This window comes from Brienomyrus brachyistius, chromosome 8 (assembly GCF_023856365.1).
Source record: "Brienomyrus brachyistius isolate T26 chromosome 8, BBRACH_0.4, whole genome shotgun sequence".
Classification (NCBI taxonomy): Eukaryota; Metazoa; Chordata; class Actinopteri; order Osteoglossiformes; family Mormyridae; genus Brienomyrus; species Brienomyrus brachyistius.
Window position 1 is genome coordinate 2,625,594 of NC_064540.1, and position 20,133 is coordinate 2,645,726.

General features: G+C 45.3%; 1 protein-coding gene across 1 annotated transcript; it reads left to right on the top strand.

Moving 5' to 3' along the window:
• Positions 1-483: 483 nt before the first annotated feature.
• On the top strand, positions 484-18,295 carry nckap1l (NCK associated protein 1 like). The gene is made up of 31 exons (XM_049022848.1): positions 484-692; positions 1,662-1,772; positions 2,247-2,339; positions 2,469-2,525; positions 2,757-2,899; positions 4,115-4,205; positions 4,332-4,469; positions 5,161-5,209; positions 5,470-5,626; positions 6,879-6,935; positions 7,238-7,334; positions 7,478-7,587; positions 7,803-7,935; positions 8,693-8,774; positions 9,016-9,074; positions 9,175-9,320; positions 9,692-9,824; positions 10,022-10,141; positions 10,893-11,032; positions 11,351-11,482; positions 12,135-12,353; positions 12,552-12,682; positions 13,275-13,372; positions 13,476-13,569; positions 13,684-13,766; positions 14,364-14,444; positions 14,976-15,069; positions 15,160-15,276; positions 16,157-16,266; positions 16,451-16,540; positions 17,294-18,295. Exons 1-31 carry the CDS (start codon positions 603-605, stop codon positions 17,408-17,410), a joined length of 3,372 nt encoding a protein of 1,123 aa, XP_048878805.1. The 5' UTR covers positions 484-602; the 3' UTR covers positions 17,411-18,295.
• Positions 18,296-20,133: the final 1,838 nt, after the last annotated feature.

The window sequence follows — 20,133 nt, forward strand, 5'->3', positions numbered from 1 at the left end:
AGACTAGCGAGACAGAAAAGCCTGAGTTTGTATATAGTGTGGCGCGTGACAGTGGTATCAGGGAATATGAAACTGCAGCATGTTCAATGCCCAGAAGGACTCTTACAGTTGAGTTAAGGCGCATTTAGCTTTATTGAAACAAACATTTTCATGATCTTCCTCCTTCAAAGATGAAAAAGTTTGTGCAATAGAAGAATACTAAAAAGAGGAAGATACGCAGGAAAAGGCACACAGGAAGTGATGTCACAGTCGACACCCCAAGTCGTTATGCTGTGGTTTCCTGATCTCTTCATACTGCTTCACGTTGTCACTATGAGGGTGAAGCGGACTCAACACACGACACAGCTCCAGCAACACATGACCCGTGGCAAACCAGACACGAGAGTCACCAGACCTGGCTGCCACTCCTCTTCCCCTAAAAGACCCAGCCGCACCATGACTTCATATAGACTCCGCCCCCTGCGGCTAGGACCGCCCCTCACAGAAAAAAAAAAAAAACTAAATTGGGTGGGACCAGGCTGTGTTTGTCCGGGCCTGATCGGGGAGCAGGAGTGCGGCCATAAGTGGAAAGCGAAGTGGAGAAGTGGAGATAATCAGCTGTCATGGCCTACCAGCACAAACTGGCGGAGAAGCTGACCATCCTCAATGAGCGGGGCAGGGGGGTCCTCATCCGGATGAAACACATCAAGACGGTGAGATCGACCTCCGAGCCCAATGGTGTCACATTCTTCATGGAAGGGGAAGTAGCCCTTCTCAGCAAACTCTACTCACATGTAGGATATTTGTAACATGGTACAAACTATATCGAAGTGTTTAGACTGACTTTTGCAATTGACAGGAAATTAAGCAACAGGTGCGAAGGGAGAGTAGGTATTTCCTTAAAAGGGAAAGAGTTGATGCTGGTGGTGTAGTCTCAACACATATAGTCAAAGTCAACTTTATTGTCTTTATGCTCAATGCACAATGAAATGAGACGAAGGAGATGGAGTTGAGTGGACAGGCATTAATCTGTAGCTGAGGCTGTTCTCATAAATAGACAGAAGGTCTGTAGCTCGATCCGCTCTTCAGCACAGTCCCTGGCTCAAAAGCGGAAGTTTGCACAGGAAGTGAAGCTGCTAAGAGAGGCCATGGCGAAGACTGGTGCTGTTCCCGTACGTGGTGCTCTCTCTCTCTGCAACCGTCATTATAGGTCAAATTTATATCAAAGCTGAGCGTGAGATATAAATAAAATATGGCGTTTCTTGGAGAACAAAGACCTTAAATCATGTTGATGTCAAGCTGCTTTTCATGCTCTCCAGGGGGTAGCAGTTCTCATTATTTGTTGTTGATCAAAGTCAGGCTCTAATATCATCAGATGATTCCCCAGACTGCCAAGGCATCCCTTTGAAGATGATGCCTGCATTCTCAGATGGAGATTAATATTTAGGCTGCAGTAATCTGAGGTGTGAGAGGTGAGGTGTAGCGCATGCGACTCAGAAAATGCTTGATGATGTTGGATTAGCGGGCGCTTGCAGTACAGGAACAGGGCGCTCATGGCAAATAGCCAAGGCACCACAACACAGGCTTGGGGGGCATCCTCATGCTGCGGGGGCATCCTCGTCCTGCGGGGGCATCCTCGTCCTGCGGGGGCATTCTCATGCTTGTTTTCTCTGCTGTTACAGATTTGCACAGACCCCCAGCTCAGGCCCAGCTTCCTGTCAGAAAAGCCCATGGAGTCGGCCATCAAATACATTAACAAGAAATTCCCCAACCTTGACCCTAGGGGGAACGTTGTGAGTATTCCAGACTGTCTTTCACAAGGGTTCTGCTTCTCTTGTTCACGCTAGACTATGAAATGCTTTAGAAGAGCATTCTGGAAACCTCTACTATTGTTTTTCTGTACTGAAGCACCTCTTCACTTACCCTGAGCCCCTCATTGGTGCTGGGGTATGATCCCTGTCTCTAGTACAAGCGGTTCTGGGTTCAAATCCCAAGCAAATTCCAATGTAGTATAAGACTTAAGGGCTGTGGTGGCTTAATGGTTAGGGAAGTGTACTTGTAATTGTAAGATTGCAGGTTCAAACCCCTGACTAACAAGGCACCTCTGAGGTACCCTGAGCAAGGTGCTGCTCCCTGGGCGCTGAATTAGTTGTCCCCTGCTATGGATTAAATGCAGAAGATTAAATGCAGAGGACACATTTTGTTGTTGTGTGCTGTGGTGTGTCAACAATGACCACTGATCACTGAATTCTAATGATCTTTTTCAGCAAAATCTGTCCATCATCCAAAAGCAAAAAACAGATATCCTCATGCATCTGACTAGCTACTATCACTCCTTCATTGACGTGATGGAGTTCCGGGTAAGAAAGCTGCCTTGATAAGAAGTGATTGGCTGCTTTGCAGCTTATTGCGTTTGATTGGCATAGAAGATAAAGTCTTCCTCCGAATCCGTTATTTCTTGATGATAATGACCATCTGCTTTCTTTCAGGATCATGTCTATGAACTCCTGAACACCATAGATGCTTGTCAGTGCTTTTTCAACATCGTGAGTAATTAAAATAAGATTGGCACTGCATACTGCATACTGCATACTGGACACTGCATACTGCTGAAGAGAAAACAACGCAAACACTACAACCAATAGCTACTGAAATACTATAGTAGTAACTGAAAAATCCACTTAGCTAGTCAAAAACCCCAGATTTTTTTTTTGTCATTGATCAGGAAGGAGGTTTTTAAGAGAAATATTTTCACTTGTCTTTGTTTCATTCAACAGACAGTGAATTTTGGCTTCACCAAGAACTATCTGGACCTGATTGCGACGTACGCTTCTGTCATTCTGATGCTCTCGCGCATCGATGAAAAGAAGGTGCTCATCGGCATGTATAACTGTGCACACGAGATGTCAAATGGCACCAGGTAAACTAGAAACTGTGGCTGTTACACTGAGGAACATCTCGTCCTTTTTTGTTACTCCATAAGCTTTGTGCCTGTTTGGAGAAACAGCAGACCAGAAGGCAACGGTAACACTTCACTTTACGGGACGCAAATACTTAGTAATAACTCAGTTGCTACTGAAGTACAAATCATGAACAAATATAGTTGCTATTTGTGATGAGATGTGTGATGAGATTCATTAATGATGAACATTAAATCAGTAATTCACTTGTTATTCATTACTTGTTCCTTCAATAGTTCCTTCAGTAGCTCACAAAGGTTTACAGAATTAACAGATATAGTAACAAATATAGTTACTGCTTGAGGTAAAACGTCACGATTCATTAATGAGGAATTAACATGAGGTCAGTATGTAACTATGACTTATATTGTGGTTATTAATGCACAAGTAATAGTATAATACTATATTATTACTAGTAAAACTAACTCAAGACCGGCCTCACACAAATCCAGCAGTGAAAATGTACTATTTACATATACAAATTGGCCCTTGGAAATGTAAAATTATCTGTAAAATTAGGCAGCAGACCCAAGGGGACATTCTGTCAGGGGATCCTGAATTTCAGGCTATACCCCTAGGCCTACAAGTCTGTATTAACACATGCAATTTTGAAGTAATGTTAACAGCAGCAGTTTTCAGGAATAACTTGTAGGGATCAGTTTATAGTGAGAACAGTGTGTACCCTATTACAAAAACAACAGCCATAAAAATTCCAACTTTTCCCAGTGGGAATTACACATAACTGAAGAGGAGCCTGTCGACTGGCTTTAGTCTTAAAGCAGCGCCTTCAAGAAAGGCGTGGAGGCATTGAAAGTAACATTTTGGAGCCGTGCACAGTGTCACGTCCCCCTGCCCTCCTGCCAAAGAGGGAAAACTCTCTCTGCAGACACGTGTGCCCAGCAAACACACAGGCAAGATTAATTTGAGGAGTCTCTCCAATTCTGTCCTGTTCCAGAGGTGATGAATTCAGTGATGTTTAGCTGCTGTAAGCTCAGAAGAACGAATATCTTTCTGCAGCTTTACGGACTGGCACGACTGTTTTAGATATGCCTACACGGCGATTTGAAGAGTGACGTTTGGGAAGGTGCAGTGCTGGAAATGTCAAACAGGCTGGGGGGGAGGGGTGGGCTCTGTCAGGCCCTGCTGTGACACGCAAAGCTGTGATGTTCCTGCAGTGACCCCTCGTATCCGAGGCTGGGCCAGATGATCCTGGAGTACGACCATCCCTGGAAGAAGCTGATGGAAGAGTTTGGGCCGCACACCAAGGTGAGGGAAATGGAGACGACTCTCGCATCTTCTGAGACCCACAATTCCAGTGTGAAGGGTTCTGATGCCTCGCAGACAGCCAGTGACCGGCAGTGACAGCAGCCTTTCCTGTTTCTGCCGGCACAGGCGGTGACGGAGGCTGTGCTCTCGCTGCAGTTGGTGTATCCCCGCAGGAACCTAGCGGCTGATCAGTGGCGCATGGCTCAGCTCCTCAGCCTCCTGAGTGTGCCGGCCAACATGCTCACGCCAGTGAGCTGTGACACAGTGCGTAGTGCCCCCCCACTGCAGCCGCGTTTCTTTTGGACTGACCACGGCGACATTTGCTTGCAGAAACACAGCAAACCATCCATTCAGGATCCATCCATGCTGGGTTACTGTGGGATGGACTGGCCATCTGCCATACTGGGCATTTTCCCGCTGGACTGGCGAAATATATAATGGGAGATGGTCCCCCCTCCCCCCAGCCAGCGAAATCTATTGCTCAGCCACAGGACGTGGGGAACCCCAAAGTATTGGACGGATTTTTAACCTCAGTCCGGTCCCGCACAGGGCAATTGGCGGGGAACACCCTGGATGGGACACTAGGCCATTATAGAGTAAACACAACATACATGCACACACTCAGCGCAAGTTAGAGACACCAAGGGACCTACTGTAGCTGTAAACCGTAGCTGCAGCTGTAAATAAATAAATGAAACTAAACTACAATATTAAGTAGAAATTGAAAATAATACAGCACAGATATAGCAACAAAACAGCGAGATAAAATACATAATTCACATACCACCACGCCTACCACATTTTTACATTACTAATCCATATATTTACTCAAAACAGCCACATACATTTTCAGCTGTATAAATATGACTAACACACACTTGCTGCTTTCATTTGAAAACCTCCCACGTGCTGTTTGTGATGTTTTGTGTCATTTTAGTCTCGTTCCCCCTGTTAGATACCTTGTGAGTACTTGTCCATGGAGACGATGGAGCGCTGGATCATTAGTGAGTATTTCGGAGCAGCCTGGAGAGCGGCAGGCTACGTGTCAGTGCTCCTCTCTACCCCGTTTGTCACTCCCTCTGCTCTGTTTCCCTCAAGTAACTGGCAACGTCAGGTTAGCGTCACGCCCCAAGGACGCGAAAGTGTCCGCTGAACAGCTCGTACGTCCGTAACCTTGGCGATAGCGGCGCAAAGACACTGGGTCGGGCTGCGGCGTCACCAAGGGCCCCGATACCCCCTCTCACCTGGCCTTTCCGATCTCTAGTGGGATTCCTGCTCTGTCACAGCAGCTTGAGCACCAACCAGAGCTCCCAGGAACTGTGGAAGATGGCGCTGCGTAGTGGCCTGTACATCACGCTCATCAGGGACGAGATGCTCAACATCCACAAGGTCACGGAGGAGATTTTCGACGGCATCAAAGGGTGCGCTGCAGATTACAACACATTCAAATGCCTTCAGTTTATGAACAATGGCTACAATAGCTAGAAACAACACAGGCTTCTTCTTCTATTGTGCCTTTATTTGCCCATGACCCAAATAATGCTTTATATACAGCACTGTGAAAAACTCTTAGGCTACCAAAGAAAATGTTATTTTAAAGTTATTTACCCGGCTGGTAAGTGTATGTCTGCTCAGGGAAAAAAAAACACAATTTAGCATTAGATTATATGCAAAGGAATAGTACACATAGTAAAAGTAAAATAACAAGAATTTCTACCTTTTTTCTAAGTGTTGCTGATATTTTGGATGGCTTGAGCCAGTGTTTCCCAGCCCAATCCTCGGGATCCAACCGAAGGTCTACATTTTGCCTTCCTCCTAGCTCCCTGCCAGATAGTCCACAAAATGTGGACGGTCTCCGGGTCCCCAAGGACAAGATTGGGAAACACTGACTGGAACAAAACTGCTTCAGATCCAAACCACAGGCCCAAGGCTTAAGAAATCTGAGCAGCGAGCCCAGTGACCACCCCCCCACCAACTGATCAGTTTGTCAGAATCAGATATGAGAGGGCAAATGACAGCTAGGTTGATTAAATTTTGACCCCCCCCCTGCCCAAAGCTCTCCTCCAAACTTCTCCTCAGGGGCACCCCAGCCATTCCATGTATTATTAAATTTCACCAGCAGTTCACTCAATCAATTAACTTAATTAGTAAAAACACGATGAGGTATCGATTAGCCAAACATGCTAAGCTAGTGGCCAAGTCAACAAATACCTGGGTGTATTGGATGGTTCCTGCAAATCGTGGGGTAATTTTAGGGGAGGCACTGAAATGATTAAACAGACTTGACAGACATTATAGTTTTACATCAATAACAGGATCATTTAAATCTCATTTTCCATGACTGCCCTAGATTTTGTACAGTGCTGTATTTACTGGCTAGACCTCATGCTCCCTGCTTAAGATTTTGTGGTTGTATCTAACAGTTCCGCGTCCAATAGGGTATCATCATCTTCTACATTGGGACAGTTTTTATTGTTCATCTGTTTTAAAAGTAAAAGCACGAAAGCAGACTGTGATAGTAATTACGGGACAACGGTAGAAACGTCTCATATTTATCTTGGCTCACAGGAAGACGGGATGAATGTGAGATGCTGTCTGGCAGGTTAAAATGCAATAGCTCTTCTTCTGTCGGCATGATGATTTACTGAGCTGACCCTCATCTCTTGGTAACAGATACAACAAACGTATTGCTGACATCAAGGAATGCCGGGAGTATGCTATAACCAACTGGTGAGTGCATTAAACAGTCAATATGCGCGTCGACCATGATTTAGTGAGCCTTTCTGCTCGGCTAACAAAAGATAGAAAGGTGGTGTGTCGCTCTGTGTGTCAGTATGCCGTTCTTTGTGATCGGAAGGTCGTCAGTTTGAATCCCACATCAGCGGAATGATCTCTCCATTGGGCTCTTCAGCCAATTGCTCTGCGGTCTGTCTGGCCCTACATTTACAAATGTGCATCACTTTGCTTGAAAGTGTCGGATAAATCAAACGAAAGGTGACCGATGATGCGTTGTTGCTGTATTTGCGTGGCAGTGGAGCCTTTCACAAGGAGAAGAGGCATTTCTTGCGAACTGCAATAAAGGAGCTGACCAAAGTCCTGGAGGATGAGCCTGGCCTGCTGGGCCCCAAAGTGAGTTCTGGTGTCCATCGCCGCCTGGCAGCCAAGCCACCATCGGAAAGAGAGGGGAGGCGATTAAAGGAATGTAGTTGCAGTTGTAATAGCCCCTTCTGGCGTTGGCATTAATAATTCACACATTTTTTTTCAATACGAAGGCCCTGTATGTCTTTATGGCGTTGGCGTTCTCGCGGGACGAAGTGCTCTGGCTTATGCGGCACTCGGAGAATATCCCCAAGACCAAAACTCCTGAGGACTACGTGGACCCGTAAGTCAGGACCAGGCCCGTCCAAGGTTCTGTCCTTCAGTCCAGCACTTGGGGTCTATGATCCATCTGAACAAAGAAGCAGCAACTTGGTTCTGTGATAAATATGAATTATTCTCCTCAGCCTGGGAGGCAGCTGGCAAAGTCTGGGCTTTGCTGTTGCGATTCTGAGCTGAGCACCGTGCAAAACATGTGATCTCGGCCATCTTGTGTTGCAGCCAGTTGGCAGAACTGCTGTTCTATATGGAAAGACTGAAGACTCTCCTGATCCAGCACAACACCGTTCTGCAGCGTTACCACCTCCTGTACCTGGCACAGTTCGATGCGCTGGTACTGAATGACACGATACAGGTATCGCACGGGGACGCCGTTCACCGGCAGCTGTTCTCTAAACACGGTGAATCGTGTGGCAGAAGTGTTTCATGGCCAGAAGTTACACGTATGACTACTAAGTTTGGTCTGGACATCTTTTGACTCAAAATGTGCTGACAGTGATGAGCAGTAATCGGCTGCTAGAGAATTTGGGCCCCATGAAAGCATGTCATATTGGCCCCTTAACCCAGATAAATCCAATTATGTTCCTCAGGGGTCCTTGGAGTCACCCCAACTTTCCCCCCATTATAGAACCTCTGGTGATGAACGATATGAGGCTTGGAATCCCCTAGTTACTGGGATTACTGTTTGACCCAACTGGAAACATTGTTATCTCCCACCCCCAGGACCGTGGGGCTCGAATCCCTCCGCCACTCTTTGTGTGTGGAGTTCACATATTCTTCCCTGCGTTTCCTCCCGCAGTCCAAAGACATTTTTAGGCAGTCAGGTATTTTTAGCCTGCTATAGAGCGTGAGTGTTAATACTCTGTGATGAGTTGGGATGCCATTCACTATGTCCCCTGCCTTATGCTGCCTGGAATAGGTTTTGAGCCCCCATTCAATGGGTGGAAGATAGATGCAACCAATAAAACTAATGAGAAGTGAGTTATATTAGTTTCTGACAGTATGCGCTAATCCGCCATGTGCTCTTCAGGCAACACTGTTGACAGAGGGTGAAACTGGCCATGTCTACTTGTGTGACCTTCTAATGAGCACAGTTGTACTCCCATCTCTAGAATATGAACGTCTGTCCGGAAGAGGAGTCCATCCTGATGACGTCGTTTGTCTCGTCTCTGTCCGCACTATCAGTCAAACAAGGTAAGCAGATGCTTACTACTACTATTCAGTAGTTCTGAAGATGCTTGTGATTCTACTTGCCTATCTTGTTATTTTGCTTGCTAACTAACTGTGTTACTCAATGGTCCAAGAGTAGCAAACTTCCTTGGATTTGTATCCTCAACTTTTGGGTCATGGACAGTCTGCATGCTGCTCTTTTTTATTTGTTTATATGATAGCTATAATCCAGGTAGCCTTACGAATTCTCTGCATGCCTTCGCAGTGGAAAACGGTGAAGAGTTTGACTTGAGAGCCCTCAGGCTGGATTGGTTAAGGCTCCAGGTAAGGTTCTCCTGCAGGTAGGGTTCTTCAAGGGTTCTCAAACTCATTTTTATTTAGCTCCTTAGCACCCCCATTGTTCATCCATCACGCTGTGTCGCAGGCATATACCAGTGTGGCCAAGGCGCCACTGCAACTTAAAGACTTCCCAGACTTGGCCAAGATCATGAATATGATTGAGTTCCACACAAAGATGATGGACGGCATTGAGACACTCCTCCGGGAAACCTCAGACCTCTCCTTACTCTGGTCAGTCCTCGTTTCAGTCTGCGTTAGGGATGTGTAGCTCAAGACAAGACAAGGACAAGAGAACCTCTACTGTGCTCTGCAGTTATACAGATGGATATTTCACTAGAGCAGTTACGCTTAAGTATACACTTTAGGTAGGCATGTCCTTAACTCCTCCATTGCGTGGTTCAGAATTTCAACCTTTCCAGTTCACTAAAGATGTCAATCTTCAATCCACATACGGTACTTACACAACATTGGACTGTTCATACCCAAACCTAATTCCTGCATTGGGCAAGCAAACAATCGTGGTCAATGATGAGATTAAAAATCTAAGTGAACTTGAAACTTAACTGAGACACGGATTCATTTTATTTTTTTCCCTTTAACAGTTTCTACTCACAGGTTTATGAGAAGATGTTCGCTCAGGGTTGCGAAAAAGTATCAATGCAGCGATACCTCATCGCCTTTCCTGTAGTCTGCTCCCACTTCAGCCAGTGTACTCACCAGATGTGTCCAGAAGAGGTCAGTATTTAGCAACTGCCATAATAATATATTAGCTATATTATTAAATTAACCGCATTCATTTTTAGGGGAGTAAAAATATGAATTCAGTCTTAATACAAAGCATTGGTGGTTGTATATTATTGATGACGGCATGATGCATGCTGACGGTTATGGGGAACATCCACGCCGGAGAACATCTTTGTTGTGGCATCCAGGTGGTCGTCTTAGAGAGGAAGAGCCTGAACTTGTGCGCAGGGTTTCTGGAGAAAATCGCCAACCTGGCGGGCAACGTTATCCTGGAGATCTGCGCGGAGCAGTGCAACCTGGATGACCAGGTATGGCCTGTGTTTCATTTTTATTTTACGCAATTGCTTGCGGGGCCGGATCTAGCTTTTCAGGGGCCTAAGGCAACGCTTTACATGGGAAGCTCTCATGTTGATTTGAAATGCGGGTAATTCAGGGACACTTGGTAACTGCCTGCTCTCCTGACAGCTAGGCGGCCATCTTTCGGCCTGCATGTAAACATTTAAATTCGACGTATATGGTATGATTATTTTATAATCTTTTATTTTGTGTAATTATTTTTATTTATAAATAATATATATATATATATATATATATATATATATATATATATATATTTTTTTTTTTTTTTTTCTGAAATTTAATTTTATTTTTAATTTTTTTTTCATGATATTGTCTGGGCCCCCTTGTACTGATTGGTCCTTAGGCAACTGTCCAGTTTGCCGAAGCCGCAATTCAGCTCTGGTGGCTTAAAACAACTTTGCGATTCTCTTTTTTCATATTTATAATTCACATTTCCCAGCTCTCATGCCACATTATAAAAAAAATGCAGCACCCTTTTACACAGTGAAACTGCATGTTTAGGACAAGGTGGTGCCTTATTCTAGATAATTAATCAGCGAATTATAGAAAAAAATACTTAGAATACATAAACGCAAAAAAGACTTTAAATTGAAGTTAAATTAAAGAGATAGGAGAAGCTCCCATAGATTTAAATGCACGGGGCGTACGGTCAGTCACCGGCTGGTTCAAGCCATTTCCAACTCGTTTCCAACCCCTCAGCTGTTGCCGAAGCACTGCGCTCACACCATCAGCATGGCCCGCAACAAGAAGCAGAAGAAGCAGGCGCCCAAGAAGGCGGAGGTGCAGAGGGAGAAGCCAGGCATGGAGAGCCTGCGGAAGGACCGCGCCATCACCACCAAGTAGGCGGCGCTTCATCACCACGCAGGACCTATCCCACAATGCAATGGGAACTAAAATTTGCCAAATGGCAGTGGGGTGCCCCTTTCTCCCCCCGCATGGGCGGTCCTGCCTGATAGTAATTCATGTCCTGCTTCCTATAATAATGTAGATATTTAAATTACCAGGTTAAAAACAAATCTATATTTTCACCTGAAACTGATCCTCAAAATTAAACATTCAGACTGAAAGAATCAGTAGAATTTAGCATCTATCTGCACATCCTTATTACTGTTCAGTAAAATATAAAAGGTCTGAGTTCGCTCTCCCTCCTGCCCCAGCATGGACAAGCTCCACGTGGCTCTCACCGAGTTGTGCTCCACCTTCGGCTACTGGAACCACTTCACCGTATGGGGCCACGTGATCATCCCCGCCGAGTTCCTCATCTCCCAGCTCGAGATACGCCTCTCCAAGTAAGTCACCCCCGGAAGTCACGCCTCACTTTCCAGTGCCACTGCGGAGACGTTTACACAATCACTGCACCGTAGCTGGCTTCTCAACTGATCAATAAGTTCAAGCTATTTTAAATGTAGTGTAGTGAATTTTTACAAGCACATCCCAAAGGGCTTTATGGTGATCTACTCCTGGAAAAAATTAATGGACAACTCCTGGGAAATGGGATCCGCAAAAGTACATCCAGCAGTATTTTAAAAATGACTTAATCTTGGATGACAGTGCTTACCAAACTCTCACAAGTATAATGAATTTTATACAGCTGTATATTTTATTGATGGACTTCTGGTTTGGTGTTTCACTCCTGGGTTATGAATCTGTGTACTGTAGCCACCCGGCAGCATTCCCAAAAAGTGGTGAATATTATGGGATGGCGATTTTCCAAATCCTGCCTAAAACTCATTCTCAGTCTGACCCAGCTCTCTCATTTGCGGAGCACCGCAACCGAGAAGGACAGCTGCTTATTATCGCAGCCTCTAACCTTAAAACACAGCGGTGCTACGCGCCGTTCAGGTGTCTCCCCCTAGTGCCTGTACTTGGCATAGGCGCACGCTTCATTGACTTCTTTACGGGCTGCTGGCACGTAATGAACGAGCGCTACGCTGCCCCCAGGATCATTGTGCGAATGGCCAATTACAACAAGGCCACCCAGGAGATCGCCCGACCTTCTGATCTGCTGGCGGGCGTCAAAGCTTACACCAGCAGCCTGTACGTCGTGTCTAAGTACATGAACATCGACATCACCCGGCTGGTCAAGAACGTTCTGCTGCAGCAGACCCAGCCTCTGGACAGCCATGGAGAGCAGACCATTACCACCCTCTACACCAGCTGGTAGGTGCTTTTATGGATCTTAGACACTTGCTACAAATAATTGCTCCATACCACATACATGTGTATGACATCAAATTATCGAAGCCCAATACTCACTGTGAACAAATCTGGACTTATGTAGCTTCTACGTCATTGCTTATCTCATAAAGGTGTTCAGGCTAAATGGCTCAATTGACTCCCTGTGGCATATCTCAACAGGTATCTCGAAGGTCTTCTCCGGCAAGCCAGCAGTGCAGTGATTGTGCACTGCCCCTTCATGCACTGCTTCGTCAGCCAGCCCAACGAGAACGAGGCCAGCTTCAAAGCGGAGGAGTACTCCGACGTCTCTGGTGAAACATTTCGGGATTTCGTTGAACGCACCTCGTCAGTAACACCTTGTTAGGAACTTCTGACCCATCAGCTGTTTTTAATATTTATTTTCACATTAGCAGTTGCTAATCGCAGCCCCCACACATTTCCACACTTGCACTGCATCTTGTAAAGCGACACCCACAGGGAAGCGGTTGAATGTAACCAGAAGGCCACGTTATTTGCCAATAAGGGCCTTTTGAGAAACATAAACATTCTGAACAGGGAAAGTTCTGCATGCTGGCGAGATGATCTTCAAGCCCACACTGTCCCACACATGCACGTTTAGCTCCGCCTCCACTGTTGGTTTGACTTCCTTCCTCCCACATCCACCTGCCACCCACTTCTTACCTCTTGGCTACTGCCTTTCCTCCCAGTTTTTGAGTGTATCTCTCCATTTGGGTGTCTATCAGAGGCCAGGAAAGAATCTCCACTCCCCCACCTGTGGGGAACTTTGAGCCCGAACGGAAAAGTGATTCTCTTCCAGCTGGCAGGGCAGTCAGCTGTCAGTGTGATTCTGTGGGTCACAAAGTTCTGGTGAGGTCCTGACTTCCTTCCTGCCTTAACTCGCAGAGCTACAGGCCCTAGCAGGACTGATCGGTCCGTATGGGTTGAAATTCATGACCGAGAACCTAATGTGGCACATTACCTCGCAGGTCGCCGAGCTGAAGGTGAGCTTTTACTTGAGGATTGCTCTATATTGCAATATGATCTTCATTATACTGCTAAATATTTTTAGCTCTTTTCTAATTTCCTTTGGTTCTGGTCATTCAGAAGCTGGCAACTGAGAACATGGACATTTTAGTGCAGATGAGAGCAAACTTCGACAAGCCCGAGGTAATGGTCAACCTCCAGGACAAACTAAAAGGTACAGTGACTCCAGAGAATTGACTGTAAGAAAATAGCTTTGTGTACGCGAGGCGGGAGAGTGTAATCTCTGGACGCCTTCAGTGGTAACTCACAGTTCCTTTTCGCCCTCTAGCGTCTGAGAATGTTCTGAAGCGAATGACCATCATTGGCGTAATCCTGTCCTTCAGGACTATGACGCAGGCAACCCTTGGAGATGTAGGTACCTCTGTCGCATTAGCATCCTTTCCCGCGGCCTAACTGTTCACGTTCACGGTCGTGGCCCATCTGCATGTCACTGCTTTGTCCAGCAGGAAAATTCACGCACGACGGGACCCATTTCATGTCAGTGCATCTACTTTCCACTGCTAATAGGTTACAATTTATCACACCACTGACAGGTCAACAGCAGAAATGGTCCTGAATATTTATAATCGTGCCCAATGGGAAAAAACATTTTGTGTTACAAAAAATGATACAATTAATTAAGCTTGGTATAATCCAACTGACTATCCCTGAGAGTGTTATGGGAGAATCTGTCTACCCCAGGATGCACAAGGCATAAGGCAGGGGTGGACTTTATATTCTTTCTACTGTGTATTTTCCCGAAAGCTGCATTCCAATAGAGAAACTAAACTACAAAAAAGCAATAAAGCTAGTTGTTCAGAAAATGTATATTTCAAATTTCAGACAGAAATAATCCAATGAGCAGAAAAGATATTTAACTTGTTTTGTCTGAGCTCCTCAATAGAAGTGTGACACGTCAGTTAACCAATTAGGATAAAACAGTGAATGCATGATCATTTGTCTTTTCAGGTCTTGCATAAGCACTGTCCTTACCTCATGGGACCAATTGAATGTCTTCGGGATCTAATCTCCCCGGACACTGACATTAAGGTAGAGCATCGTCTTGGTAGATGCACCACTTCATCACCTCCAGAAGTAATCATCTGTGTAAAGGTGTTACTTCCCTGCTGATCACACTGCCGGATGACTCACCTTGCTGTCGACCATACTGACGAATCTGTAGAGGTTCTGATAGCTTGGCCCTCTGAGGCAACACAGCCTTTAAGAAGTGAGGCGATAAAGCATATGCAAGCACTGGTTCCTTTAAGAAAGTCGGCAGAAAGTTAATGAGGACTCCAGATGCATTTGCCCAAATTACTGTTCATTTGAACAACCGAGAAAGAATTCTCATTTTCTCCTGCAAGAAATCACCAAATTTGAGATCTTATCTCTTGGAGTCGGCGCACCTAAACCTCCAGGGCAGAGGGTAGAATTAATTGCCTGATGACGCATCCAGATCTTATCGGCAGCACACAATCACAAAAACAACGGAAAGATTCTGAACAGGAACCTGCCAGCGAATGTTTTCACACGGCCACTCTGACACATAGTTGCGGGTGTGCTTGACTGTGACCCCCAAAGGTGACCCTTAGCGTGTTCGAGCTGGCCTCATCGGCAGGACTAGCATGTGACATCGACCCTGCCCTCGTCACGGCCATCGCCAGCATGCGTGCAGGTAAAGGATTCCGGCTCGAGAGATTCGGGAGCCTTCCATTGATTGGTTCCCATCCCGATCTCTCCACCTCAATCCCTGTCTTCCCAACAGATGGCTCGTCTGTGGATGAGGAATACAAGCTCAGCTGCCTGCTTCTGGTGTACCTTGCCGTCTCTCTGCCCACGCTGGCTCTGGATGCCAACTCTTACTACAGCCGTGATTGTGGGGGTAACGCCCGATGCTCGTTCGCAGAGTGGAAAAATAACAGTGACATCATTGGCTTTTGTGCCCAAATTCTCTTAAACTGAAACAACTGAAACACTAGCATCTCTCAGACTTTTCTCGTGAGAAATGATCAAATCACAGCGAAGGCTTGTCATCAAAAATAAATCTCTGCTGGCTCATGGAGTTGCTTTGTTCGATCTGGACTCTCATCGACATCACGTGGCCTCTTCCATATGATTTCAACTGCCTCTAGACGGCCGTTGATCTTTGATCCTATCCTCAAATCTTTATCGCAGGATTACTGACATCTAAAATACTAAATCTACTTTAATAGTGAAATAATTGTGGTTAATCGTTTTTTTTTTTTCCCCAATAAATCAAAAGACAGCCGTGTGCAGTAAAAATGTTCCTGCGTGCTTTTCCGTCACAGTAAATGATGGAAAAACTGAAGAGTTTGGCAAAAATTAACTAGGCCACATGCAGCACTCACAGCATTGCATATGAGAATAAGATAGAATTTAATCACTCTATTCAATCGCTGGAAAAGCCAGACGTTAAACTGAAGAAAATGTTTACAAAATAAATTTGTTTACATATATTTAGGTTCTGACGTGCGTAGAAGAAGTTAGTGTTGGCTTCTGTCCTTCTGACGTAAGCTATTTGGCTCAGAGCCTAAGCAAAAGCTTTGGGATGTCAGAGAGCCAAAGGATGGCATTTCCCCTCGTGTTGCTTTTTCCATGCACTCAAGTCGGAAATTTCCAGAAGATAAGCGATGCGATGCAGTCGGCAGTGAGCCGAATGATTGCCGCCCTGTCTTTTACTCTTTGGCCTGTTCCCGTGTCCATTTCAGCTTCTGTTCTTCCCTCCTTTCCTTTCTTCACAGGGCACCATAACAACATCCACTGTCTTGCCACTGCCATAAACCAGTTGTCAGCGGCCATGTTTACCGTCCTGAACAAGAACATTGAGCAGCATCTGAAAGAATTCCTCCTGGTGCGTAACTTTCGCTTGAGGACGGCCAGAGACGTGTGGGCGCAGACGTCTAACATGATTAATGAATCTCTTGTTCTTTAAAAGTGACAATGCGGCCAACGCTGACTCAGTCTTTCCTTCTTCCTCCGCTCATTCCGCCTGCCGACATATTTCACGTCGCTTCGCCTGCCGGATGTCTCCGTAGGTGGCGTCGTCCACGTTGTTGCAGCTGGGCCAGAACGTGGAGAAAGTTGAGAGCAAAAACAGAGACGCTATATACCTACTTCTCCACATGGTGAATGACACTCAAACTTTCCTCTACTGCATCTTTTTGTTGTAAATGCATGCATAATGCAGCTTAAATATAGGATGGCTCGGTGATTCACTTGTTAGGAGTGTAGCCTCACACCTCATGGATTGAGGGTTGGAGGTACGCCCTGGGCTCGGAGTGTGTGGAGTTCTGATGTCCTTCCTGTGTTTGTCTGAGACTCCTCCCACCGTTGAAATAGGTAGTCAGATGTGATGGCATCTGTAAATTGCCTGTGGTGTATGTCTTGCCATGGACTGTAGTCCCCAGTCTTATGATTGCTGGGATCGGCTCTAGGTTTACGGCAACCATATACTAGGTTATGGGATGGATGGAATTTCAGAATCTGTAGGATCATTTTCTGTACTATACAGTAACATCTGGTCTTTCAATGTGCATTAACTTTATCTACATGTATTCATATTTAGCATTTTTCCAAAGTGCCATAGCAGTAAGGCAAATATCACATTTCAAAAGCAGTCAGGGTCGACTGACTGCGTATGTGCAGCTAGGCTGAGCTTGCGATAAATGCCCAGGTACAGGAGTGTAAGCAGCATAGGAGGTAGAGCTACGCAACAACTTCTAACAAAGCAAGAAGCTAAGAAGACTATTGAAGGAGCAACATTAAGAACATTCAGGAAGTAAAGAGAAGAATTAAGCTAGTAGAGGAATTCCCGGGACAGACGGGTCTTGAAGTGATTCTTGAACTTTATTAATCTGCTACTAAATGTGTGTCTCTAGATCGTGGAGGAGTCGCCCTTCCTGAGCCAGGACATGCTAGAGAGCTGCTTCCCGTATGTCCTGATGCGTAACGCCTACAGGGAGGTCTACAAAGCCTCTCTCCTCACACTGGGCTGACCGCCTACAGGGAGGTCTACAAAGCCTCTCTCCTCACACTGGGCTGACCCACGGTGTTCCCCGACTTAAACCGGTCACCGATTACAGGTTGTGTTTTATGTGCATTAAAAGCTACTTGACATTTGACTTGAAATGGCTTCTGATGAATATAATCTCTGCAAGAAAAATTCAGTGGAAGTGGTTCTGACCAGTTTGTGTCTGTGAAAATATCCTATTATCTCTGCAAATGCCTTTCAGCAAAACTCAGTTTGGAATTTGTGTAGCACTTTTAGAATGATGATGAACGTCTGACATTTGAAAATCCAAAACTTTCCCCAGATCAACACTGTGTGTATGTCTATATTATTTTTCAAATTGCTGGGGGAGGGGGTGGGTTAATAAGTGGCTTACGGATATGGAGGGGTGAAGGTAAAAAAAAAAAGATCTGTTATAAAACAACACTTACCTCCCAGGTCTTCTGTGAAGGTACTACTCTTCAGCTCAATAGGGCCATCCTCTCTTGACCCCCCCCCCCAGCCCCCCCCAGGCCGTTCAGCAGTGTTGGCACGCTGGGGAGGCTCATGGCGGCCAGACTCTCAGTGGGCCAAGCGTGTGACGTCCTCATTACACCGGGGCCCCCGGCACCAGAGGAAACTATGTGCCTTGGTGCGTGTTAGCGGCCTGAAATAGCAACTCACCCCCACCCCCTGGCATAACCCCACCCCCCTAGGGGGCGGTAACTAAGTGCTGTGATGCATGATAAACCCAGGCCAGTGGGGCATCGGCAAACCAGAGAATCGCGTCTGCAACTGGCTTTTTGTCCACAGCAGTATTCCTTTGACGCTTGCATCTTGTGATGTGCATGTTTCCATCTGAGTGCCAATAAAAATGTGTAGCAAAAATATACATTGTGGCTGTGTAGAGCCTTCATTTGTAGGAGGTCATAGATATATGAAGTGGGTAACAGACAGAGAAGAGACTCTTTAGCTTGTATTTACTGACAGAACATATACAATATACATATACTTATTTGTTTTTTTAGAATGCCATAAAATGGTGAAATGGGTTAGAAGGAAGACTAGCTGAGACTGACTGACGAGACACATGCTTCCTTACACTCTACCAGGGTGGTTAGCTTTTAAAGAGCCTAGTTTGAGGTTTCGAGGGAGGATTAGATAGATAGATAGATAGATAGATAGATAGATAGATAGATAGATAGATAGATGACTCATAGATCGATAGACAGATAGATAGATAGATAGATAGATAGATAGATAGATAGATAGATAGATAGATGACTGATAGATAGTTCAGCTTTATTACTTTAAGCCCTGCAAATAATAATATTCAAATTCCACCAACTATGGCATCAACATGACACAGTAAATCTAAAAACAAATCGTCTTGACTTAAGACAAGTAGGCTGGACTTTTTTCTTCTTGCAACCTAATAAGAAGTGTGAAAAAAAATAACGTTAAAAACAACTCAGAAATCTGCACAAATTCACCAGAGGGGGCTGCAGGCAGGGGCCTTTCTGCAGACACATTGATGACGACCGACTTTCCTTGAACATAACATGAGCCACAGCACCAAACATTACCTGGCTGGGAGAAAGACAAAAGACACTTCAGGTACAGTAGAGCCAAACATCAGGCTGTTCCCATTTCATAAAGGGAGTCCTGTGTTGAAAATCCTTTAAAAAAATGCTCAACTTGACATGTTGTTTGGTACATTGCAGAATTTCTTTTATAAATGGACATACCGTGGTCTAAGTGAATTACGTAGGCTTGTGGAAAACAAAGCTAATAAAAAAACCCCCACAAAATAAGGCCATCCTGCTTTCGGATTTACCATAGCTAAGGTCAAATCTGTCAAATAAATATGTAGAAAGTGTGACCCTCTTGGACTCAGCTGGTCATGGAAAGACTAGAAACCCTCCGTCGATCTTATGGAGAGGGAGACAGTAGGGACAGCGGTGGACTCGGAAAATGCACCCTGAGCACAAACGCTACAACCGCGTTATAAGAGGCCATCACACAATCATGTCTGCATCATGAATCATGCATCCAGTCCGACGGGTCAAAGTACAACCAAGTCATCCCACGGTTGTGGTACCTGAGAGTCATTGTGAGATCACATGCTGACCAAGTTCACAGGCAAGTTACCGTTTCTGTGCTGCTTAGACTGAATCAGAGCTGCGGTTTTTGTTTCATGCTTACACCTGCCGGAAGCGCTCAGTCACTGATTGGCTAAAACAATTTCTCACCAGTTGCTTCATTGGTTCCAAGTGGTTTTGAGTGTTTACTGATTAATAGCCCAAGGTAATCACACCCATAACAGGTCTGAGAGCCTAACTGCCACCATCGCTACCTGCAGAGGCGCAGGCATCGAAAAACAACTCCATCTCTAAGAACTATATGGAAAATATCACACATAATATGTCCTTAATTTGAACTTTTTCCGAAGTTTCATACCTGCCACATCTGATGAACTCCCAGTGACATTTACAATTTTCCCCTCTTCAGAGTCCCAACCCAGAAATTATGTTCTCATAGACAGCGATGACCCAGTTTCACATTCTGCGTACCCATGCAATCTTTGAGAAGGGATCTCACAGGGAGACACAGGGAAATTTGTAACTGATTTGCTCGCTAAGTATGATTGAACCATTTCTGCTTCCTCACTGGGTAGTAGGTGGCACCGCAGTTCAAAACATGGACTAAAGCGTGTTGACTTGATGGCCA